General features: G+C 32.7%; 3 protein-coding genes across 20 annotated transcripts in view; 1 reads left to right on the top strand and 2 right to left on the bottom strand.

The window, feature by feature from the left end:
* LOC126866713 (uncharacterized) overlaps positions 1-27,100 on the top strand; it is a 497,548-nt gene that overhangs the window by 174,704 nt on the left and 295,744 nt on the right. The window lies entirely within an intron of this gene.
* Positions 1-27,100, bottom strand: part of LOC126866417 (trichohyalin-like) — a 148,696-nt gene that overhangs the window by 96,240 nt on the left and 25,356 nt on the right. The gene's annotated exons all lie outside the window — the stretch shown is intronic.
* LOC126866705 (uncharacterized) overlaps positions 18,695-27,100 on the bottom strand; it is a 184,263-nt gene continuing 175,857 nt past the window's right edge. Inside the window, exon 2 of the mRNA XM_050620607.1 lies at positions 18,695-20,547. Coding sequence (XP_050476564.1) covers positions 18,962-19,819 — 858 coding nt within the window. The 5' untranslated portion in view covers positions 19,820-20,547 and the 3' untranslated portion in view covers positions 18,695-18,961. The remainder of the gene's footprint in view (positions 20,548-27,100) is intronic.

Raw genomic sequence — 27,100 nt, 5'->3', positions numbered from 1 at the left:
GACTGAATTTGGTAAATTGAAATATTTTGCAAACTCTGTAATACAATTTTATTACCGAACCATTTTCTCTAAAATGTATAAGACGAAATTTTCTATGACAATCATATTTATACATACAGTGAACGGAACAAAGAAACAAACAAAGTGAACATAAGAATATTGTTTGAATTATTTATTGTAAATGGGAACTTCTGAATTAAAACCATTTTCATCGATACATACGGCGGCAATCGAAAACAAAGGTTAATTGAATAATTGTATATCAAAACATTTTTCATATTTAATGATCCAATTTTTATTTTAGATAAAAATATTTCCAAAAAAGGCGTTAAACGAAATTTATATACAAAATAAAAAAATAAAAAAAGAGATCGAAAGTTTTAAATGCAAACATTTTTTAACAAGATCATTTTCAGTGATACAAGTTTTAACAATTATTTATCACTGAGAAAGATATATTTATCTCTATTTTGAAAATTGAAGCGTCGTTATAACAAAATAATTCATTAACAGAAAATTGTGGTACCAAAGCAACCGAAGCTTTATTGAAGTAGTATAAAAATAGTCTTCGACATATAAAAATTACCTTAAGCAATCAAATTGATGGTTTCTTATTTGATAAGAAAATTTGAAAAAACATGATATGTAAATCAATGTATTAAATTTGTAATTGAAAATTGTAACATATTTTTGCAATGTTAAAAAATATCTCAAGTTTGAGCAGAAAATATTGTTGATATATTGGTGTATTGTTGGTATTGTCAAAAATCGATGCGGTTCTAAGATCAAGAGAAAGTCACTTCCATATCTTTAAGTGAAGCAATTTGTTGAATGGAATGATAGAAGTCACTGACACAAATTCAAGTTATTAAATATTATTTTATACGTAACTTTGTACAAGGACAACCACATGTACGACAATAAAAATTTCATAAAGATATCAAACTTCAATAGATTAAAGAATATCTCTATTTATGCCAACTTGACCTACACTGATATCAAATTTTTACATTATATTATATACATATCCAGTCAGCCACAAAAATCTAAATAAATCTTTCAAATTTGAGATATTATAGCTATGATATTAACTTCAGAAATTTTTTTTCATTAAATTTTGTATTGATTGTGCTTACGATTAGATACATATTTAACCAAATAATACAATTTATTAAAAAAAAAAAACAAAAAAATATAAAATCGAATATTATAAAACTCTACAAACACCTATTATAACTACATGAGATCATAAGAGAAAGTAAATTTAATATTGTATTAATAACGGTCTACAATCATCTTAAAAGCGACGAGATTAAAGATTTTATAATTGATGTTGTTATTTCGTACTTCAAGACTTTTATAAGCTAAATATTTCTCGTTTCTTAATTCTTCCTAAGAAGATATTAATATACTAACAACGAGTAAATTTACAGACAGTATGTATTAATATGTCAGTATCATTGATTTTGTAACAAAGAGCATTCCTAGTTCATTGTGATAAGTCAGGTACACGAAATTTGGATAAGTATACGTAGACTTTTGTGACTGACTGTATATTATTCATTTATTTATTATTGCTTAGTCCGTGCCTTTCGGCTTTGGACGAGCTTTCGGTTTTTACATCTCGTTTACATATTTCGCTTCTTATATATCTACCTCCCCTCTTATCCATTTTATTATATTGCACTCCCTTAATTATTCTGTCTCTAAAACTATGGCACTTTTGGGCTTTTGCCTTCTGCTGTGCTTCCTTATTGTCTTTCCTCCCCGTCTTGTATTGCCCTTCTCCTCTCCATTATTGTTTTTAGTTCTGTTAGTCCTTCTTCAGTCTCGTTTAGTATTTTTTTTGTGTCCTTTGGTCCTCTCGTTACTTCGCATTCTTCTATTACATGTCTCAGGTCTTCTTCTTTCCTTCTACATAGTCTGCATCTTTACTTTCCCCTCTTTTTTCCAGTGTTCCCTTGTTTTGGTCTCATTTCCACGTCTGAATCTTGCTAATATTTTTCTATCCTTCCACTTCATCCTCCCTTCTAAGTATTTTGATAATGTATATTATACTTGGATTCCCTTATCCTTTTCTCCTTCTCTCTTTCTTCTTTCTTCTATAATTTGGTCTACTGTCACCCTTCCTTGCTCTTCTCTTGCTTCCATCTGTGTCCCTCCATTTCTCACCTCTTTTAGTCCCTTCTTTCTCTTTCTTGCTCTTTTCCCTTCTTGTCCATTTTCACAGTTTCTCTACCTTTCCTTTATGCACTCCTTTACTAATTCCTTTTTTGACTCTAGGGCTTTCTCTTCGTACCTTGCTGTTCTTCTTAATGCTTTTTCTTTGATTTCTGTTAGCTTCCATTCTTCTATCAATATATAATTCGGTGTTGTCATATTTAAACCTAAGATCCATTTCACATATCTTCTTTATATTCTATCTAATCTTTCTTCCATGTTCCAGGCCCATACCTCTGCTCCAAACAGCACCTCTGTCCACTCCTTATCGTACCACACTTTCTCTCCCACACCCCATTTCCTTATCTTCACTTTCTTCTTTGGCATTGCTTTCTTTCTTCTTCTGCATCTTCTTTTTGATTTCTGTCCACATTTCCTCTACTGTTCTTCCATTGCAGGTCCGGTCTTTACATTCCTCCAAGTATTTTCCCACACTTGCGTTTGTCCATTCTCTTTTCTCCTTCTCTTCTTCTTTCTTTTCCTCATTTTTTTGTAATTCCGGCCCTCCTATCTCTATTCCTAACGGCATGTAGTCCGACTCTGTTCTTTTTCCTACTTTCATGTCAATTATTTCTTCTGTCGCCTTCTGATTGCCAATCACATAGTCTATTACTGAGTTTCCTCTCTCCCCAATACAGGTTCACTCCTCTCCTTCCTCTCTCTTCCAGATATTTTAGCAGTGTTCTTCCTTCCATGTTTATTGTCTTTTGATCGTCTGTTTTTTTCTTTCCCTAGGTCCTCGTTTATCGGCCCTCCCTCTTCTTTCGTTCTTGCGTTCCAGTCTCCGCCGATAATCATCACTTCCTCTTCTCTTCAGTCTACTCTTTCCTCTATTTTTTTCCATGTCCCTTTTGTATCTTGATTATAAACCACCATTATCCTATACGTCTTGTCATTGTATATTATTTTTCTTTCAACTATATTATCACTTATTTCTTTATATTCTATTCCTCTTAGTTCTTTATTTATACCCGTTATTGTTCCCCCCTTTGCTCTTCCTTTCTTCCTTGCTTCTTCTCTTCTCATTGCTGCCCTGCATTTCCAGTTGAATTCTTTGGGTAGTCTATATTTTAATTTTTCCCATTTACCTTCCTCTAACTATGTTTCCGTGAGATCGATTACGTCGAATGTCTTCAGATATTCCCACACCTCCTTGTCCTTATTTATTAGCCCCGCTACATTCCAGAAGCACATTTTCATCCCCTTTGTAGCCCCCTTTTCCCCTTTTTAAATTTTTCTTCCCCTCTCTTTCTTTCTTTCTCCAGCCTCTCTTCATTTTCGTTCCACCTGTACCATTTGTTTTCTATTTTTAATTTCTTGTATCCTATCTTTACATATTCGCCCTTCTCCCTTCTTTCTCTGACTACCCTTCTTATGTGTTGCTGTACCTCCCTTTCTTTTTATGGACTGACTATATATAATACGATAATTATATTAAAATGATCGAGAGAAATGCAAGTTTAATAGAAGTAATTAATGAACGAATTACGAGTTACACGAAAATTGCTACGATTTTAACTAGAGAGTCATGGATCCAATGAAAGTCTATTTTAATTGCATTGCAAATTTAATGAAACGTGTTACATACTGCCATCCGCATACCGCGGTCCTGTTTCGTATAATTAAAACGTCACTGCGGCTTGCTGACGGGTGAAACGAGTTTATATGTATTTCTTTATATTAACAAATCGCAAGGAAAAATCCACGTATGGAAATGAAATAATTCGTCGAATGGTAATGGGGAACGCATAAGCTTGATTGATTAATAAACTCCGTTGCAGTTTATTCATGATTCATTCATAACATCAAGGTAAAACAATTTCCTTCTGAATGGAAGAATATCACATTTTTCAATAAACCGCCTTTTCTTATTGAGAAAAAATATAAATTTAACATAGAAAATCTCGTTATATTCGTCGTGTGGATGTTTCAGCTATATTTAGATAAGTAACAACAGTGACGTTGATATATAGTAATTATAATATACATAAAGAGAGTTTGTGTTAAACTCTATTAATATATGGAATAAAGTGCAAGAATAAAGTTTTTCTATTTTTTTATTTAAGAAAGGTTAAATATTTTATGTATATTACTAAATAACATGTTACTTTACTTTCTTCTTTCAAAATTTAATGATAATTTGAAAGTAATCTTAATTGAATATCTTTTCTTCTTTTACTATAAGATTATTTGTTTGATATTAAATACAGGACTTAAATGATTTGTAAATAAAAGTCTTTATTTTTCCTGGATATTAATATCAAGATAGATTACAATCAAATTTCACAAAATATTTAAGATTTATAAATACATATATTACATTTCAGTATATTTCATATAAGTAAAAAAGGATTTAAATCATTAGAAATATAATTTCATTTAATTTTATTAACTTAACTCTATGTTGACTAATTTTGTACCTTCATAATTCAGGAAAAATACTTAACTTCTCATAAGACTTAATATTTCCTTCTTTATATAAATTCAATCAGATTAAACATAAATATAAATTCATACAATAAGCAGAACTATATGAACATATGCTAGAAAGTATCAAATTATAGCGGTGAAAAATTTTAATTTGTTTAATATTATACATATATTTCCTAATCCTACAAATACTATTTGCAAACTATACATTAACGCTGATTAAACACAACATTACCCCTCTGAATCTCAATTTATATCATATATTTTCAAATTATTGTGTATTAAAGGAACAAATTAATTATAACGTTTATATTGCTCCCTTATATGCTTTAATTCATCTATAAGTCAAATTATGTTCTGCATTACATCCTAGTTCTATTAAATCGTCCATTTAATCATCCAAAATTCCATTAAATCTATCCATAATTTTCGAATATTTCATAGTTTAATTACATTGTATTTTAACATTTTAGATCTCAGAAATTCACTCTCATTTAAATATTCGTTAACGTAGAAATAAATAGGATGAAAGAAGCTTATTGGAGAAAGAAGCTATACTATAGTAATATCCACATATTTATTTTTTAATTGATTATTTAGTTGATAATTTGTTATACAACATTTATTAAAAATATAGGTACTGTTTGACATTTTTTCATGAAGTTATTATCAAGCTCTCCTTTTTTATATAATATCCCATATTGTTCCGTTTGAAGAAACAAAAAATGCGAGTATTTACATAAGTGACTTTACGACGCATGTTTTCACAGACAAGAAGCTATTTTTGAGTCGGATCTTCAGCACTTAAAATGATTGTTATCAGTAACTGTATCAATGTTTTTAATTTTCTATCGTGTTTTCATTAAACGAGCACAAAGCGTAAAGTAGTTGTGGAGAATTAGTCGTTGTTAGGTTGAGGGAAATAACGAGAGCAAAATATTGTTGTCGCAGTCCGTCAAATATATTTTGAATAAATAAATAAATAAATTATTTACAGACGAATTGTGAGTCGTTGGTACAAATATAAGTTGCGGAATAAATACTCGATAAATACTCGGAGAAACTCTGTGGATTACTTCGGTACTCGTTTATACTCGTTGACGCTCTTCGATACTGTTCGAAAACTCCTTCGCTCGCGATCGCGTCCGTCCAGTATTTATAGTGGTCGGGGGAAAACCGGAAAATTTGAATTCGTCTACGTTTGACGGTTGTATGTAGCGGCGACATTATTTTGCCCGGAGTTTATTTGTTCTTGTTGAAGTGGTCACCACTTATAAGAAAACTCCACATCTGGCCTTTTTAGTTTTCTCAAGCACTGAAGCCATCGACAGCGCGTAGACAAAAGACCGCGACAAAGTCAGACCATAAACGGTAGACAGGCGACGTTGGCTTCGGGGTTTTCAGTTATTGGGTAACACAGCTAGCGTGCGGATCTGGACCAGCTAAAATTGTATTCTTACTTATAATTACACTTCTATTTAAATATATTTTCTGCCTTACAATTTATCCACGTGTTTTCTCTGTTTACACATCGAATAACCTCAACAGTTCTTACATACTTGTAACCTAACGGTCTTAATACTCCGAGGCAAAACAACAACAGGATTTGAATTGTCCTGACCCGTGTGCCGCTGCACAGTTATTTCTGAAAGATCATTAGCAAGATATGACGGTCTGACCAATCGAAGATTACACGGAAGAATTTCTCCCACTTTTATCTAATTGAATCGAAGTCTCACAGAGACCATAATTATTATGACCAAATTAAAAAAATTGTATCTTAAGAAATAATATTTTAGTAAAATGATTTTGATTAGGATTACCCATTATATACGATTAAAATCTTTTTTGGTTGCTTGTAACTACACAGTATCAATGACGGAAATTTGTTTATGGTTTCGAATAACTATAACCAACGATAAAAACATTTTTTGGCTGTAGATAACTGGTATTGGTAATGAGAATTATAAAATTTTAACATTCGTTCATACCTATTAGAACAATTACTTGACATTTATATTATATCGACGTCCACCATTTCTTGCTTCAAATTTCAATTAGAAAGTTTTAAATAAATTAGATAGGAAGTTTAGAGGAAATTATTGAAAATTTGCTCATAAAGTCATTTATAAAATGAACACAACCAACGAAATATACTACATGTGGTAACTTATATGGATCTTAGAGTAAGGACAAGTAATAATGTTTTATTTAGAGTTTAGTGTAGTTTAATAAGCGATACTCAATACAATCAAAAGGACTGATTACAATCTCGTCGTACGTCTTATTATTATACTCTCCGGCTCCTCCACATACACTCTCTGACTTCTCGATTCACACTCCGCGACTTCTCAACTCACACTCCCCATTCTCAACTGACACACTGCGCCCTCTCAACTCGTATTCTGGCCGTTCTAGCAACCCTTTGTCTTTTCCTAGGCCCACCACACGCGTGTTCCGCAGACGCTCTTTGCTAGGGCCACGTAGGCCTTTTCTATAAAACTATGCACTTGAAAAGACCGACGACACATTGATGGACCCGACGGTGCCTCGGTTCTCGCGACATTGTTCATGGTTAACTCAATGTTTCTTAGGCCCTTTTCCCCGATGCTACATATATATAACGAAATATCTAATATTAAAAATGTCAAGATTACTTAAAATCTATCAATGATGGAAAGAGAAAAATGCAGATGAGGAAAAGCTTGTTTTATTTACAGCTGATAATATTTTTATTATAGTATGGAATATATAGATTCCTAATTTTTCAATACTGCAAACAAAATAAATAGACTTCTAATAACTTTCCTTTTTATGTTGGTTTCCATAAGTATCCTAATATACAAGATGTTCGGTTACAGGTGTAAAAAATTTTAAGGGGTGACTTTTAAAGCTAAAATAAGATGAAAATCACGTATTAAAAAATTGCATTTTTGGCTTCGTTTTTTAATTATTGACAATTAAAAATTAGCCGAAATATCCTTGCGCGCGAGCAGACTTCCTTACACGAACGAAGCTAGGTCAACTTAAGCAGCGGGGTACACAGGGATCCTCAAATCGAACGATACGTAGGCAGCAGCTTACTTCATACAAATCATAGAGAACATATGTCATTACTACCACACTAGTCAATCTTAGTATTGGTGAAAAGTCTTCGGTAAAGCAAATCTCCAACAGTTAGATCGACTACTGACAGATATCAGAATCAAACCGCAACAACCAAACAAAACGATATTTCAAGCATCAAAGTCTTCATCTGAAATTCATCACTAAACCTATCATCTCTCTCACAGTATTTGTCAACACGTCAAGAAACTTGCAGGCCTCGAACAATATCAGAGCGATTCCCTTCTGCCCGGTAAGATTAAATTGTTGGAAAATTTAGCAGGGCATGGTTCTCGAACGGCGCATCACCCTTCATCATATCAGACGAGTTTCATAGAAACTCTTGCAACTATCTCCGGCACGAAACCACAGCTGGCCAACTTCTTCGAGCGACTTGGATAAACTGATCTGATTGCGTGCAACGATGGCTACGCGTGAATTTCCATTAGGGTGATTGATATCCATTCAGGAAATGATAACCATGTTAATAACCGCGGAGCGAGCGGCTGACACAGTCGCTGAAATCGTGTACTATGTTAATTGCAGTTCCGCAACACGATCTGTTCCAAGCGAAAATTCAGATTATCGATTTCTTGCATCGAGATCGATCACCATTTGGTTGCTTCTCGTAAGCAATCCAAGCGATTAGATAACTAGACACGAGGATGTGGCACGTATGAATCGATGTTCCATAATATCTGACGTCAACTTGGGTGTCGATCGAATACCACCGTTGTTCCTCTTATCTTGAACCTTTCGAGATTGTATTTAGATAGAGGCACGTTCCAGCCTTTAAGCTTTAGCCATTTAGAAGTCACAACATAGGTGCAGATATTTTACAACGATGCCAGATCTTCATCGTTAGGTGAAGAGATATGAAGAAGGCGGAAAGATGTGAATACACTTTGCATTATTAAGGTTTGGAATGGGAGTATGTTACATCTCTATTCTGAAGAAGAATAGCTAAACATTTCGTCTTTATTTATTTACCTACTAAGTAAATGGAATAAATACACCCTTAGATTATAAAATTATGATTCACACCCTATCACCGATAAATCATAGAACACTTATTACTTTTAAACTTAAACTTTAATGGAGTGAACCCGTAATAAAATCGTCAAAATGTTATATAATATAATTTAATTCTTCTCGCATAAATATTAATTCATTTTGTATTTACATACAACATACATATATGCATACCCTGAGTACGTATACTAAATATGCAATATGTTTACATTCCGCAGTCAGATAGAAAGTTCGAAATGTTTATTAATTATTTTAGCAGTTATAATAAATGTTCGAAATTCCTTCGTTTCGCAAGAATGAAGAGTCCATTTGTTGAACTCTTTCAAATATTCCCGTTACAGAAGTGCATCTTGGGTACAGGGACAGAGATTACCTACTGATTATTATAAAAAGCATTACACTTTGTATATTTTACATATGTTTTCATATTGTATGTATTTTTCAAATTTCCTATAAATGCATGAAAATCCGCAGTTTGCTTATAACTTTTCAATAATGCATTTCAATAAAGTATGGAACATAAATTTATATGAATTTTTTTTACCTATCTAACTTCGTTAACACGTAATATGTTTTACTCTGACCTTTGCAGACACCCTGTATATATAAATATACCACACCTAAACACATTGTAAATAATGAAATTTAACATTATTTTGCAAGAGAACAGTTGAGTTACGAATAAAGCAGTTAAAAAATTCTTGAAACAAACAGTTGAACGTAGTAAAAGCGTAGTAAAAATTCAGTTGGGCGTCTGAAAAATGTGGATTTCAAACTTATTAAGTAATATCCTCTCTTGAATCTTTCAAGATTGTATTTAGAATGCGGCATAACATTCAGCAGAGGCGTGTTCTACAATCTTTAAGCGTTTAGAGCTGAGGCATTCCAGCTGAACTGCACCAACGTAGACATATTTATAAACCAATATACGTATAAACGTGTGAATAATAGGTATATATTACTATAATGTACACGTTATTTATTTATGAGAGCGAATACTTTCTAAGATTTTTTGTTCTATTTAAACGTGACTTAAATCAACAAAACCTTTTTCTTTTCGTTTCACCAGATTTGAACTAGTAGTTGAACAAACAACGAGCTCCAACTAAGTTTTACAGAGACATCGATTTCAATTTTCGTCTTATTCTGTTTTATTCTGCGTGCTTCTATTTTTGGTGTGTCACAGACCAAGGTTTTTTCACTTAACCAAGTAAACCTGTGCTTGACGAAGCAACAGCTATCGAATGGGAAGGTTTTAAAAAGAACCGAGCAACTGAGGACAAATAAGAACACAGCTGGGCCGTCGAATATTATTAAGGGAATTAACTTTGATCCAGCCGAAATTTTGCAATGGCCTTAATTCGATGAAGTTGTATCGAGGAACGAGCTGTTTAGCGACATCATGGAAAAAAGAGTTTGTTGTCATTGGTTGTTCGGTAATTGCTCTGATTAAAATCGACCGAGAAATCATGCTTTCTTCATCATGCCTTCTTTAGCACATTACTTTCCCAAGATTCTTTTTGAATAACCATTACAATTAGACTAACAATAATAATACAAATAAATAATATTTCCATTCGAATTTTGTTCGTGATTGGAGTGGGATTTATTTTGTAATTTCTTAATCAAAACAATATCATTACATAATTTCTAAGAATACATTGTACATGTGCACTACTTAACATTGGTATGATAGAATATAAATTAAACAAATTTGTGTACTTTATTTAAAATTTATATTAAGAAAAGACAGAAGACAAGTACACAAAAGTGGTTATTTATAAATTTATATTTGAAGTCAATTGAAGTATCTAGTAGCATAAATAAAAGTAAAAGCACTTCGTATTTAAGAAATAAAGCTGACCTGCTTTATCTTATTAACCTTTTTTGACAGAACAAAAGTATTACTATCAGACCCCGATCCTCATTACTAAACTTTTGTAGAAGACAATTATAGGAAATATTAAGTGTAACACAAATTTTAAGTGTGAAAAATTGGATGAAGTATCTTATACATTAATAAAATTGATATAAGTTAAATAAATTTTTCAAAATGTTCGAATAATATTTCAAGGAGATTTTACTTAATCTTTATGTTCAAAAAGTTACTGCGTAAAAATTTAAAGACAAACGTTAGTTTATAATTTTAGATGAAATTGTTAACAAGAAATTTAGGTTTAATATAAAATTAATTATTTTCGTGAAAATTTCTTTAAAAAGAATTTTTTATTTTATTTTGCAAGGATTAAATAATTAGAATAAACTGCTACATTTCCCAGTCAATATTTGTTACGCTTAGTATGGAGAATTTATCAAATATCCTTTTCCTACGAAGTAGTACTTTTATTTTTTCAACATTTGTATTTCAGGAATTTAATAAATATAAACTCAATTTCGAATGTCATAGTACATTCTTTTATTTTTGAATTTTTACTCACTTCGTTTATTTTAAAATTAAAAACAATTGAAAGCTCTTGCAGATTTCACAAAAGTATTCTGTTCAAAATAGTAAAACGTTCACAGTAAAATGAAATTTAATTATACAATCAATATAAATGATTTGTATTTTTTCTTTCAATTTTTTTGCATGTCATTAAAGTACTTAACCAGTCAAAAATCTAAAATCCCTTTGAGTATATACATATTATACAGAAATTTTAGTACAATAGAACTCTACGATCATAAGAGAAGAGGAAGAATTATACACTACATATTCAAACTTTTTACAAATAAAAGAAGAAATATTTTATTTTCATCTATGTAGCCGCAAAAATTCCAATAAATTATCGATGTCAGGAAATATGTACCTACATCGACTTTTCAAAAACTACATTGCAATGTAGAATTTTAGTGCTTCCAATCTGTGATCCTCTGGTTTCCACTTTCAATTCAGTGGATGTTTCTAGAGAAAATAAATATTGAACACGCAACGTGCCACATTTTACGCTACTCATCCGCGAAAAATATTTTCAACGCTCCGCCAAACAGAAACTACGTTTTGAAGATATTCGAAATTCTCTGGCGATATCGAATATTTCAAACGCACGATCATTTTTACAATACAACATGACAGGTCTACCTAATCGTATCATCAATAATGCAAACTTTCTGATGTGTTCCGAATACAGGAACAAGTAATGGCATAACTGTACTTTATTCCTATCTGAATAACACAAATGGTTCCTTAAAATCGATACTTTCAACGTGTTTTTGAATAAGGTGGTAAACGTAATGCATTTTTAAAATTGCTAACTCGATATTTATGTATGTTTCTTACAAAGAAGAAAATATATTATTTTAATGTTAATAGGATTTAATACATGTACTTAAATATCCACAAAATTCGTGGAATCTCTTGCGTAAGGCATAAAATATTACTTTTATGTATAATTTATTTCCATCATAAATACAATAAGTAACTTCGAATGTTGGCGAGATTCGTGAATTGTGTGATTAAAATCCAGGAGTTTAGGAAAATATTGATTTTAAGTACGAAGCAGTTCTGTTCAGTACAATTTAGAGCTCTGGATTCTGTCCGCTAATGTGACCGTTATATATATAGATAATCTTTACTCACTATTCACCACTATCCACCAATATAACCAAAGTAATTTAATTTTGATGTCTATTTATTGAGCGACTCGTTTAGGTGTAGCTTATTTTTAGTAATCTTAACATTAATATATTTGATCTTAATAAAGTTATATGTTGTTATGACATACGCCAATGAATTATCCGTATAAAAACGCATAGATTAAATAAAACGACGTACATGTGAAAAATTCCAATAGTTAAATAAATAATCCTTTATATACACTTAATGAACTAAATATAGTAATATTGTGAGGCTTGCATTGGAATGTGTCCATTAACTATATATTATAAATCAATTTTTAATAATTATAGCAAAAAAAAAAGAATAGAGATACTTCTATTTAATACTGCAAAGCTTTGTGAGATTTATTTAACAATAACGAAGATAAAAGTAAACCATCGCCGAAAATTGTAATAAAAGTAAAACAAATTCACAGATATTGAGAGAAATGGTACAATATATCGGTATTTTCGGTATCTTTCCCACGCACCAGTATTTTTAGCGTGAAAGAAATATTGATATTTTTATATGAATTGTAGAAAGGCGTTCTCATGTATTTATTCAAACTTTCCAACGATACGTGCACCGTAACGAAATTTGTATTCAAACTAAAAAGAGCGTTCAAATTCTTATCTTTTGCGGAATGCATAACAGATATTTTCTCGACACACGGTGAGTTTGCACGTTCGAGAAATCGGAACGCAGTTCTCGAGAAATTGTTTCAAAAGCGAGATATATTATCGTACGAAAATTCACGCCTTAAAAGCAAATGTTACAGAAAGATAGCCACTGAAATTTTATTTTCTACTTTGCCCCAGTTATACAGAATATAATCGTTCATATAAATATACAAATATTTCTTCTTAAATCGTTGTATGAAAATATAATATGTATAGTGTATATAACTTTTGGAACTTCAAATGTAAACGACGTCCGTCAAGTGGAATAATAAGTTCAAATAAAGATTGGTCAAACAATTAATACTTCCAAAGTTACAAAAATATATGGCATGTACCTATGGTATACTTTTGGCATGTACACATTTATTAAAGTTCATTATTACATTAACAATCATACATATTATAAATACAATGCAGTATAAATATTTTTATGTCTACCAACATGTGAATTTACGTACGGCTAGGGAAAACGCTATCGAGAAAAGTAGATCACGTTTTTCGATATTTGCGTCGTTGCACAGATCACACGTGCTCCTCTACGAAGACGGAAAAACTATTCTATCAGTCAGCGCACGCCGCGCTGCCTGTGTAGGGAATAGGAGGAAGGACGCGATAACTCGGACGATCTTAGCAAATATATTGCAAATAAAATAATACCATATAAATATATGTACAGTAGCGGACAAAAGTTTAAGACGAAATGGAAGAAATAAATAATTTACTTTCCATAAAAAAATATAAATACAGTGTTCTACTTTTGGTATTAATTAATTAGACATTTGTTTGTACACTTACAAAAAAGATTTCATTTTGATATTTTGCTTAGCTAAGTTATAAAAAAGGAACGAAATCTGTATAATATTTCGTCGGTCAAAAGTTTAACTACACAAAAAATATTAATTTTTGGTAAGAAAATATACACAATTTTTATTTAAATTCAATATTTTGTCCAATATCCGTTATTTCTTATCACTTCGGTACATTTTCTTGGTTAATAGAATCTATTAATTTTTTACATTGATGTACCGTAATCTACCCGCTAGGCCTAAACACTAGATTTAATTAGTTATTTATATTAAGTAATATTTACTTACTTACAACGTTTACTTAAAAATTATACTTATCTATAATAAGTATTAACTTAATATAAATATTTAGCCATGTCACTGCGCCACGCCAGGAAAAATTACTGAAAATTCTCAATGCGAGAATTGATTGTAAATATCAATAAATAAAAAAAGAAAGCTCTACCATAATATTACTCCAAGTTTCAATTGTAGAGTAAAATTCATTTAAATTTTTCGGTTTATAACCTTGTACTGTCTTTTTTATGATGCTTCACAAATTCTCGTATTGAATTAATGTCTGGTGATTGCGACGGTCACGGCAGCGCGGTAATATTTTCTTCTTCAAAGAACTGTTTCACCCGAGTCGTGTGCTTCGCATCATTATTATTTTTAAAAATAATATCACCACTCATGTTGTTGCGTGCAAAAGGCAACATTGTGTTCTTGAGTATGTCTATGTATTGAAAACAGTTTATAATTCCATTGATACGACATATCGGACCAGGACTGCCTCGAGAAACACACGCACACACCATAACGTTCCCACCATCATGTTTAAGAGTTTAAAACGCACTGTGTTTTCAAACTTTCGCCAATTCGATGTCTACATGCCGTATACCGTCAGAAGAGACGCGATTGAATTTCGATTCGTCTGAAAACAATACCTTTTTCCAATCTTCACTTGTCCAATGCTTATAAGCTTAGCAAATGCAAGTCGTCTTTTTCGATTCCTAGAAATCAGCAGTGGTTTCTTTTGAAGTTTTCACCCTCTTAAGTTAAAGTCTTCCTATCTTCTCCTAACAGTTCTAGCACTAATTTGTGTATCGTTATTATAGTTTATGTCCGCAGCAATATTATTTGCACTACGAAAGCGATCCTTTTCGCTCAATCGATGAATCCGGCGATTCACTTTCGGCGTTGTTTTCAGTTGATCGCAATACATGCCTGCCTCTAAAAATTTATACCAAGCTTGCTCACAAGTCGTTTCTGACCCGTTCACTATATTTGCTATTTCGGTGAAGGTTTTACTTTGCTTTCACAGCCTTACGATTAGTTCCCTTTCGGTACACTAAACAATAATTTTGACATTCCAGAATCAAAATGTTCAAAAACTGTACTCATACGCACGTCTTACACAGATCATCTTAAACTAATGTCCACCGTTTACAAGTGCTAAGCGGTAACTAACTGTTGTAACTCTTACATTGTTTGTATTTGACAACTGACGGTCTGAGGTTACGAAGGTCAAACATACAGCTATGTTATTCCAAAGAGATAAACCGAGTAGAAGAACAATATGCGTATAAGATGTTTGTAATCCGGTTTACAAATCATCGTCTTAAACTTTTGTCCGCTACTGTACATATTTCATTATCATTTAGAAAATCTATGCAAGGTAAACATTATTCCTTGAAAACAGAGACACTTTAAAAAGTTTTATTTACACAGATATATGGATCTTTCACTTATTACTAATAAACATTCATTTAAAATATTGTTTTCCTAGATTATTAGAAATCAGAACCAGTTCAAATATTAAAATAACGACTGATTCGTGACTCGCATCCATATACAGGGTGGTTGGTAACTGGTGGTACAAGCGGAAAGGGAGTGATTCTACGCGAAAAAAGAAGTCGAAAATATAGAATAAAAATTTTTCGTTTGAGGCTTTGTTTTCGAGAAAATCGACTTTGAACTTTCGCTCGGTACGCGTGTACTTTATCACGTCTCGTTATAACGTATCTCACTGTAGATCGTTGTCTCGATTGACGTTTTTTTTTTTATTCTATAAATTTTTGTTTTATATTATCGACTTCTTTTTTCGCGTAGAATCACCTCCTTTCCGCGTGTACCACCAGTTACCAACCACCCTGTATATGAATATATTGTGAGCGTTGTCGGAGACTACATAAAGTCGACTTTGCTCGGGCATTACACATTGTTACTTGGCGAAGTCCGAAGAAATTATTGAGTAACGAACATGGTTCGCTATATTGTAAGCAAAATTGATATTTCCCATCACTGCGTGGATACGTGGACAGTGTTGCGAACTATTATTTCTTCGTGAACTTTGCCAAGTTTTAAGTGGATACTGTGGATACTGATAAATCCATGTGGATAGCGCTGCGCTAAGTTGTTTCTGTTTTTGAATACCATTCCTTTTGAAACGAAATATCGATATTGAATTAGGCATATAAAAATTTGCGGCTGATCTACGGGAATCTACACAGTGTTACGCCACTCAACTATTTCTTCGAACTTTGCCAAGCAACGGTGTGTAATACCCAGGCAAAACCGACTTTGTATACTTTGCGAACTTCGCTCGTATCCAAAACATATATATCTAATCATATTTTATTAGAATTAATATGCGAAATAGATATTAGGCTCAGATATGACAACACCAAATTATATACTGATAGAAGAATGCAAGATAATACAAATAAAAGAAAAAGCATTAAAAAGAGCAGCAAGGTACGAAGAGAAAGCCCTAGAATTAAAAAAGAAATTACTAAAGAAGTGTATAAAGGAAAGAGAGAGAGACTGGGGAAATGGTCATGAAGGGAAAAGAGCATGAAAGAGAAAGAAGAGACTAGAAGAGGTGAGAAAGGGAGGGACGTAGATAGAAGCAGGAGAGGAGCAAGAAAGGATGACAGCAGACCAAATTATAGAAGAAAGAAGAGAGAAGCAGAAGAGAGGGGGAAAAGGATAAGGGAATCCAAGTATACTATACACTACAGAAACATAACCAAAGAAAAATTACCAAAGTACTTAGAAGAGAAGATAAAGTGGAAGGACAGAAGAATACTGGCAAGATTCAGATGCGGAATCGAGATCAAAGAAAGGGAATACTGGAAAAAAGAGGGGGAGAAAAGATGCAGACTATGTAGAAGGAAAGAAGAAGACCTGAGACATGTAATAGAAGAATGTGAAATAAGGGGAGGACCAAAGGACATAGGAAAAACGCTAAATGAGACTGGAGAAGGTTTAACAAAACTGAAAGCAATAATAGAGAAGAGAAGGGAAAACGACAGGAAAGATGTACTGCAAGGAGGCTAAAGACCAAAGTTGCAATAGTTTTTAGACATTAGTTGCTAATTTGTAGTTTCTAGTTTTAGTTTTTAGAGATAGAATAATTAAGGGAGTGCAATAAAATAGAGTGGGTAAGAGGGAAGGTAGACATATAAGAAGAGAAATAGACATAAGAGATGTAAAACCGAAAATTTGTCCAAAACCGAAAGGCACGGACTAAGCAATAATAATAATAATATTAGAATTAGACTACAGATGTTTATGCATTTATGTCTTTTAAGTTTATTATGTAAAATTTTCGATAAATAGGGACCGCCATTTTATTCTTAAATATAACATATCCTCCTTTTCATAGGTTCCATTTAAGTATTTGTTCATAAAAATTTGAATTTGCATAAACATTTGCTATCGAGTCATAATATAGATTAAAATATTTTATGCTCCTATTCGCCATTCGTTAAGCTTGCAAAAATCTTGTTGATAATCATAAATAGTTATCTGTCATTCTTTTACGTGTCACGTGACAAGTAAGTATTTCATATAAATATTTTGAAATGTAGGAATGCGTAAAGAATATTTACAAATGGAATAAAATTTATTTATAGTTCAATAATCAGTATCAGATGAGGATTATATGCTACTTTATAATTCTGAATATGCAGTCATACGAATACTATGGGAATAATAATATTAAAAGGAAAGAATAATTTTCATAGTTGCATTTCAAAGCAAATATTAGAATATTCAATTGGTTGCTTGATATTCAGTGCTTACTAGCTCCTTGAAACTGGTATTTTTTAAGGAAAGAATGTAAATGTGAGTTTTATTGGTGTTGAAATGTAAAATACACAGATAGGAGCGATATTTACATTGCAATGTGCAAACTGGATAATGAAAAGCAAAACAAATAATTTTACTTCTCTGATTTACATTCTAGTACGATAAATAGTAACGATAAATAGATTAAAAAGTTAATACTTGATTGATGTACTTTGTATAAACAAAAAAACGTAGTTATGGATATTTTTTAATTCGAGAGAAATTTTCTGTAAATAAGAGTTTTATAAAAGGAAAGAGATGGTCATGGATACTTTTTAATCGAATAAAAATTTTGTCTGCGAAAAATTAAGATTAAATTAAAAAGTAAAATTTACGTATAAAGAAGCTATAGATATTACAAAAATATAGCAATAACCTACTATGAGGTTATTTTTTTATAAGTCTGACAGTTTTATATCTAAAGTTTGTATTCACCGAGCTTTTTTATTATTTTTCTTTAAACAGCAAACATCCTTTATACTTGTTTAGTAGATCTCCTTAAAAGTAATAGATTTATTAGTATTTCGGTACTGTTGGTTTAATTAGTACATTGTCCTACTCTACACAATAGGAACTGTTACTTGCGATAAATTAATATTTATAATTAATCTGCACGTGTAACAACCGAAATTTGACATAAATATTCAGTTTCATAAATATTCATTTTACAAAAAATAACATACATATTAAAATTCTTCAGACTCATCACTAAATCATTAAATAACAAAATTTATTAATAAAAGATATACAACCAAGAACTAACGAAATACATCCTGCATTTTTATAATAAATTAGCGAACCCTTAATGTTTGATCTGTTGAATATAAATTTAATTAATCTTATTTCATTTCTTCGATTTTCGTTATACGATACTGACGATATTAGCCATTACTCTTTCATTTTTTATAAACATCGTTTTTGCACTATACATATATATAAATATATATTTATATATCTCTATGTCGGAGATGAAAGGATACCTAAGCCTCCTCGTGGGACTTGAAATAAAACGCCCTGGACGATGTAGGTGATCGTATATTCGTCTGTCTCTCCAAATTTATCCTCTTGCGGCATTGCGCTATTTTATGTCCGGGGATACCACAGTAAAAGCACCTATACCGGCCGACAGATGGCTTGTGTCGTTTGCCTTCGGGACCCATTAATGTGTCACTTGAAGATGCCGGCCTCCTCGCGAGAGCGACAGCTTTCATTTCATGTAGAAACTGATCCTTGGTCTTGATATCCTTCCCAACTGCTATCTGTTCGATGCGCTGATCTCGTGGGCTCAATTGACAAAGAATGGTAGCGTTGATTATTTCAGCCATAGTGGTATTTTGCCACTTCGTCTCCAGAAGCCAGTGGAGACGATTGGCGTAAGCCGCCATGTTTTCGTCCTCCTGTTGTGGTTCCCTGAGTATACTCATTAGTGTCGAGGTTGCTGTATCTTTACCACCAAAACGCGTAAAAAAAAGTTCCTTAAACATCGGCCAGGTAAGCTCTTCGCCATTCACTATCTGTGTAAACCAATGCGCTGCAGAACCCTCTAGAGCATTTTTTAAAGCAGAAACTAGCGCGCTGTCTTGTAGAGGATTATCCTTCATAAGCAGGTTAACAGCTGCGCACCATGCGGTTGGATCGGCGATTGCTGGGTTAAAGCATGGTAGCACTATGTTTCCGGGTTCCACACTCGGTTGTGGCACTAGCAGCTTGATTATCTGTTGCACGGGGGTTATGAGTCCTTCCACTGTTAGGTTCACCACTGATCCCATTTCTGATGTCGGGTTGGCGTTGTGGGTAGGGTTGTGGGTGTTTGGTGAATCTTCATTGAAATTAGCCATCGTTGTGGTATAACAAAGGTACAGTTTATTAACACAAGTATGGAAGCTACAGAATTCACAATTAACGGCGGCGACTGGGCACTCGCGACACTAATGACAATAGCCTCGGGTTCGATAACGAATCCGCGGTTAACGGGATAGCGAATTTATTGTTTCGTCAAAGTCTAAGTTGGACTCTATGTTAGAACGTGAGAAATTCACTGATCGTAAGAAAGCGCTATGTAACTAGTTGATGAGCTCGTACGAGAGAGTGAGTGTCCGTCACGGTGACGCTGTAGAGGAAAACTATGATGGGGTGTGTCTGAGGACACGAGATCATCGGATTCGTCGAGAAAAGCCTTCGTTCAGAAAGTAAGGGAAATTAGCGTTGCTGCTAATTGGTCAATCTCCATATCGGTGGTTAGAAAAAGATGCTAGCCGCCCTCGAGGGAAAGTTGCTAGTGGGAGACGCCGCTCGTTGAAAAATAGGTCTCCCCTACTTTCCCCTAGTTGAAACAAAGACTGTTTGTCTGTTTGAAGGACTTTAGGTAGTTGAATCCTAAGATTTATAACGGGTCCTCGGGCTAGCTGAACATGTAACGTGGAGATGCGTCGACATCTGGTAATCATCTTACTCGAAGAATAGGGTCTGCGTGTGGCGAGCCACGGGACAGAAACCGTTGGAATGTTTACTGTCGCGTGTCGCCACGAATATTTCTTTTAAGGAGAGCTATACTATTACTTCATACCTTTGTTAGACAAAACGTTCATCCCTTGACCGCGGCTACGTTCGGCAATCGGATTGAATGACGACAATTGTTTAATTACGCCTATGGTAGAATCTAGATTACGGTATGTAGCGGCACGCTAATAAATTCAAATCTTATTGTTGTTTTGCCTCGGAGCATCAATATCGTAGGACACACACATATTGTATTAATAATCAAACTCCGAGCAAAACAATGTCGCCGTTACTTTCAACCGTCAAACGCAGTCGAGTTCAAACTTTCCGACTGTCCCCCGACCGATATAAATAAACGAGCGAATTGACGAGCGAGAGAGTCTAGCAATCGAAGAGTAAGCATATCGACGCATCAATGTGTATACGAAGTTTCTCGACACACGCGCGTATTTATTCCGATTAATTATATACCAGGACTTGTGCTTTGTACCAAAGCATTAGAAATAAAGTGCTCACGACACTTAGACTATAATATTGATATTTGAACTACCTCCCTCCACAGGTGTTAAGGGATTTTCCCAAATTTCCAAAGGGGAGGCTGTGGTGTCCTTTCATCTCCTATATGTATTTAACACTAACCGTAAAGTAGACGCTGGATTAAAATTCCAATAAATATTTCAACATTTTTAAATAATTCTTTCAAAGGCTACAATTTATTTTACTATTTATGACATTATTTAATACATACTCTTATACATAAATTTACTGTCGGATATAACATTTTTTCGTTTTAATTGTTACTATCGATATACATACATAGCGGGTTACGAAAATATTTGAACCCTTTTCACTTTTGGCAGATAAAATATATTTACACATGATTTATGTTTTAAAAATGTATCCTTTTAATTTGTTTTAATCACAAATAAATAAAATCTAACTGTTTAAAATAATATGATATCTATAATAAGAAGGGAACATCAAGATTATGTCTACAAAACTCTAAAATAATTCAACAACCTACATATACACATATATGATATTTATAGTATTTATATGAATACCAGATGCTGAGGCACTTACACAGCACAAGTTCTGTTAGCCTGAGGACCCGCTATAAAACCTGGGTTTTTTTGGTAATTAAGATTTTTCAAACGGACAGGCAGTCTTTGTCCCAAATTGACCAATTGACAGCGACGTCAATTTCCCTTACTTTCGGAACGAGGGCTATACTCGACGAATCCGGTGATCTCGTGTCCTTAGACACACCTCATCATAGTTTTCCTCTGTGGCATCATTGGGACGAAAAGTCATTCTTTCTTGCGATCTCATCGACGAAGAGAGTAGCGCCTTACGATCTGTTAGAGCAAGTATATCTATCATCCCGGTGGCCGTGGATTCGTTATCGAACCTAAGACCAACGTCACTAGCATCGCAAGTGCCCAACCACCGCTGTTGATTGTCGAATCGGTAGTGTTCATACTCGTAGTACCAGGCCGTATCTTCGTTATAACACAACGATGGCCAACTCCAAGGGAGGTCTATCAAACGCCCACAACTCTATTCCTGACTCTTCTCCGACATATATTTATTATACAAACGTAGATTATTGGAGGATCATAAAAGTATTCGAATCCTTTTAGGAATAAATAGTGTTTTTAAATATAATAATAATTTGCAAATATAATAATTGTAACACTTAATTGATGTTAAAGTATTGTTCAATTAGTTTCCCCATAATTATCGAGCAGTAGGAACTAAAAGTACGAAAAAGTTGATATCTTATTCTAGAACTTTACTGCAAAACTTATAATAAATGAGAATCCGACATTTTGAAACTATACATGTGGGATGGTGTGACGTTAGTGAAAGACGTGGCTGATTGTTTATAAACGTTGTTAAGATATGTTAATGTTGTCAAGGAGTGTTGTGAGCGTTACCAAGGTTTGTTAAGGGAAAGATAAGCGTGGAAAATGCTGTCACAGTTGAATTTATCGTGATCGAAGTTCGTTGTGTTGTTGTGATGTAGAATTAGTGAGAAACGAATACGCGAAACGCGATATTATATTCGATTTTGTGAGAGTGTTACAATATTGTGTTTATCATGCTATCTTTTCTGTTAATTTATAATAAACATTCCTACATACATATCTACGTATGTATATGACTATGTAAGTATGTCGGGTTAAGGTTGGAATTTTGGGCGTTTGACGAACCTTCACTCGAATTTGCTATCGCGGTTATAGCTGATATTTATTGGTACAAATGTGGTTATTACAAGAGGCTACAAGTTATAGCGGCGATCGGATGATCGAGATGTTGATGACAATGAATTCAGGTTCGATAACGAATCCACGGTCAACGGGATGACGAATGCGATGTGATACACGTATGACTCAACGTACAAGTAAAACTTATCTCAATGAAGTCACTTGCAGTCCAAGTGGAACTGTCCTTATACAGGGTGGTTGGTAACTGGTGGTACAAGCAGAAAGGGTGTGATTCTACGCGGAAAAAGAAGTCAAAAATATAGAATAAAAATTTGTTTTTTAATTTTTTTTTTCTTTAATTTTTCTATCGAGACAATGATCTACAGTGAGATCCGTTATAACGTACCGCACGCGTACCGAGCGAAAATTCAAAGTCGATTTTCTCGAAAACAAAGCCTCAAACGAAAAATTTTTATTCTATATTTTCGTCTTCTTTTTCGCGTAGAATCACCCCCTTTCCGCTTGTACCACCAGTTACCAACCACCCTGTATATGAAGAAATTGTGTTTTTATTGTAGAATACATTAAAAATATATCTAAATATAAAAAAGTTGATTTTTTTATTGTGGCGACTATAAATATATGAAAAAATTTATTTTTCATCGTTTAAGCCATGAATATAAAGAAATCACAGAAACGCGAATGAGAATTGATATTAAAATTTTATAACGCAAGAAAATCTTACAAACAGATAATCCAATTTTCCTTATTATTAGTAAAAGGAAGTCTATAATCTTATATACATATTATGAAGAAAATGGGAAACTACAGGTACTCTTACAATTGAAGCATGTAAAAACCAAGCTCTTACATGCATAAAATTTACTGTCGCTGAATTCAAAAGTGATACACACTAACCCTTTTTCCGCCATTTATCTCCTATTTCCTTCCATGTCTCTACTAAAACACAACCTCCCTTCCAAAAAAAAGAGATAGTATGAAATAGTATATGCATGTATATTTCTCGTGTCTCTGCTCGAACATCCATTGGAAAGCGCGCAAACCGATAGAGCAATCGATAAACGAGCACTCTCTCGTCGCTGTAAATACCTGTTTCCGATAACCATCGTATTCCCACTGGTAACTTTGTTTAGACCACGAGAAAAATCTCGCCTCGTAGATTTAACCCAGAAAGACTGTTGACTTGAAGGCGTTTGAATTCCAATAACATAACTTCAGATGGATTTAATGGAAAATAAATAAAAAGATTAAGATAGCGTTGAAGAAAATGATACACAGAGAGATAACATTTTGTAATGTTTTGTTGTGTTTTATAACGTATTTTGTAATGTAAAAATTCATATTATTTAGCAATTGTTGTTTTTTGCAAATTAAGGAACATTTGAGACAAATTTATTTTCACTTGAAACCTGAAGGAGTATTTCAAGGCAAATAAAATGACATGTAAATGTTTATTAAAGCGAATTTAAGCTACATGATTGAATATATTTATGTAAATGATCTGAAGTAAAGTCGCGTGACTTACGAGAACGAATGTAATCCTTCTAAACTGTTTAAACCAGAATTTAAACAACTGAATACAATTTTGTGAACTTATTATTTGATTTGACATATTTTTTCAAGTTTCTGTACTCGCTTCTATTAACGAATTAGATTAGTTCACTTCAAATAAAGAAACTTGCTTTAATTTATATTTGTACCATATTTATATTAGTCAGGTTTACTTAACTTGAAATTTGTATTTGTACAAACCGAATTTGATTTGATTTGATTGATTTGAATTTGTTTGATTTCAAATAATCTGGCTTCAAGTGAACAACCCATAGAAAACAGATACCTGAATTAACGAAATGATTATTTAATAGTATTTAATAGTATTTATGAATATTAATTATAATTATAAAGCATAAAGCACGCACAAGTTTCTTATAATACAGTCCCCTGAAAACACAGTTTCGACATAGCGCAGTGCAAAAATTGCAACGGTCCTCCTGTAATACGATATTCTTATAACATGGTTTCCATATAGCACAACTTAATAAACTTGCACGACCTTCCTATAACACAATATTCTTATAACACGGTTTCGATACAACGCGAAACGAATTAACCGTGTTATAAGATAGTTGATTGTGTATAACTAAACGTAAAATTCAAATAAAGTCGATTTGGTTTGGAAATTCAATATCAGCAAAGACGAAATATGTAATAAAATTACATTACCTAATTACTTATTGTTAGTAGTTTTTTCTAAATCAAGAAATGCTTGAGATTTGAAAATACATAAAGGGCTCACAGTTGTAAAGTTGTTTGGAACTACTTACGTTCAAGCAACACAAAGACAACCACTCTACTCATGAGAATGAAAGAACGTGGAAGCAATTGCAAGTCAAGTAAATTGAATAACTGCCCAAAACTGAGTATATTGCCACCATTATCATGTAATCTAACCTATATGTACAATTTAAGAAAATAATGTATCTACATTATTATTCTCACAACGAAAAATGTACAATATACGTATGTATGTTAGTACAAAATAATTTCTTCATAAAGATTCACGCTATTAAAAAAGTACTAAATTACTTGAATTCGGGTAACTTGGCTAATCTGAACGAAGCTTTAAATTCGCAATTCCACAGCACGAGCAGGTGCTTCCAGTTCAATTTTTTCCAAGCTAACTACGAATGAATATACGTATATACATATGTAGTCCTAAAAAAATATAGTAAAAAGGTATAGGTGGAGGAGAAATTGGTCCACGGTGCTTGAAGCGTGTCCGAAATTTATTGTCTATTTTACAGAATGACACTCACGCGTTCCCCTCCGGATAAATTCGAGCATCCATTCGAACGGACGCGAGATTGTCGATAAGCCTACCCGTGGACATTAATCTGCACGTGCGGAATCAAGGGACCGCGCGAGAGCAAGGCACGAGCACGAGCGACCCTTGCCCTTTCGAATTATTCCCGCGTTTATCTCGACCCGTCACGTTTCGTACGCCTTGTTGTTACGACCGGCTACAAGCAATTTCGTGCAATACCATGAGAGACAAAATTTCGTTCTCTAATTTTCCGGGTAATTTGGAATACTTGAGTCGGTTTTAATGACTAGGAGCGAATTAAAAATAATCCGAACACGAAGTTGAAAATGGGAGTTATAAATTTTGACGAATTATAATAATTGTTTAAGCCGAATTATGGCGACCTAGGAATTTACAACTATACTGATAATGTTACCATAGGAAAATTCATTGTGAAATGTGTAATTGAATTGTGTAATTGAACTGAAATGTGTAATGAATAATTGTAAGAATTGTACTTATGTAAAATGAACTTTTTATCAGTTAAAATATAAATTGTTTTTTTCTCATTTCTGCTAATTATTTAAAAATCAAGCAGGTTTATGGTCACTTTTGAAAAATTGTTCTTTTTCGATAATGGATTTTTCTAAATTGTGTTTTCAAACTTCAGGTTTATATAATCTTTTATTGTTAAAGAAAATTTTGTACTTGAATAAATAAGACGGCTTGACTATAATCAATAAATGTATTGAATGAATCGAAGCACTTCGGTTGTTAAGTATTGAGCATTGAATTATATGTCAAAGCATGAGTATATATCAAAGTAATATGTACATTTGAAATACCATCAATTACCTAAAATGTAAAAATAGAAATATAAATTATATGCAATATTATTAAATGCAATTTAAATGCGTTTTATAAAAGATAGTGTACAATAAAAATATTGATTAAAGAGCATGAAAAAACAACTATTGAATGAACTAAAAATTATATTATAAAAAAATGAAAGAAATGCAATTTAAATTTCCGTTGCCATAGTTGCTTGAGTGCTATGTATTTCTATTTCATATCGTCTCTTTTAAACCTGCTGCGTTCTTTGGATCATTTGAGATCAGCACGTATTTTTCTATTAACAAATTTTTGAAGTTTGAAGAACAAATAAAAAAGTTATTATTGATGTGTGTATTTTTTTGTTTTAATTAATATTAAAGATTTTTTCGAATATAAAGGGATTTTGCTTGTTAAAACAAGAGTGAGATTAAAGACATAAAAACTCGAGGACAGCAACACGATTAATACCTTACATGGTTAACATTATTTTTTATATAGATACTCTACGTACATCTACTAGACATCTACAAATTCTTTTTCAATTGGTACATTATCGCATGAAATATTTCTTACTTTATTTTATTTTCACATTATAATTTTTAGCCGTTTCAAGCTATTGAAAAAAAACTCACGAAATTGTGAAACACTATTGAAACATTATTGAAACATTATTGATTGCAATAGGAATTTTTAATTCCTTAAAGAATTGCAGTCGATTGTATTTTCTATCTTTTAATCAGTTCCTTCGAAAT

Source organism: Bombus huntii, chromosome 1 (genome assembly GCF_024542735.1).
Source record: "Bombus huntii isolate Logan2020A chromosome 1, iyBomHunt1.1, whole genome shotgun sequence".
NCBI classification, from domain to species: Eukaryota; Metazoa; Arthropoda; class Insecta; order Hymenoptera; family Apidae; genus Bombus; species Bombus huntii.
The sequence above is the reverse complement of the archived record's forward strand: the minus strand, read 5'-3'. Positions and strand labels throughout refer to the sequence as shown.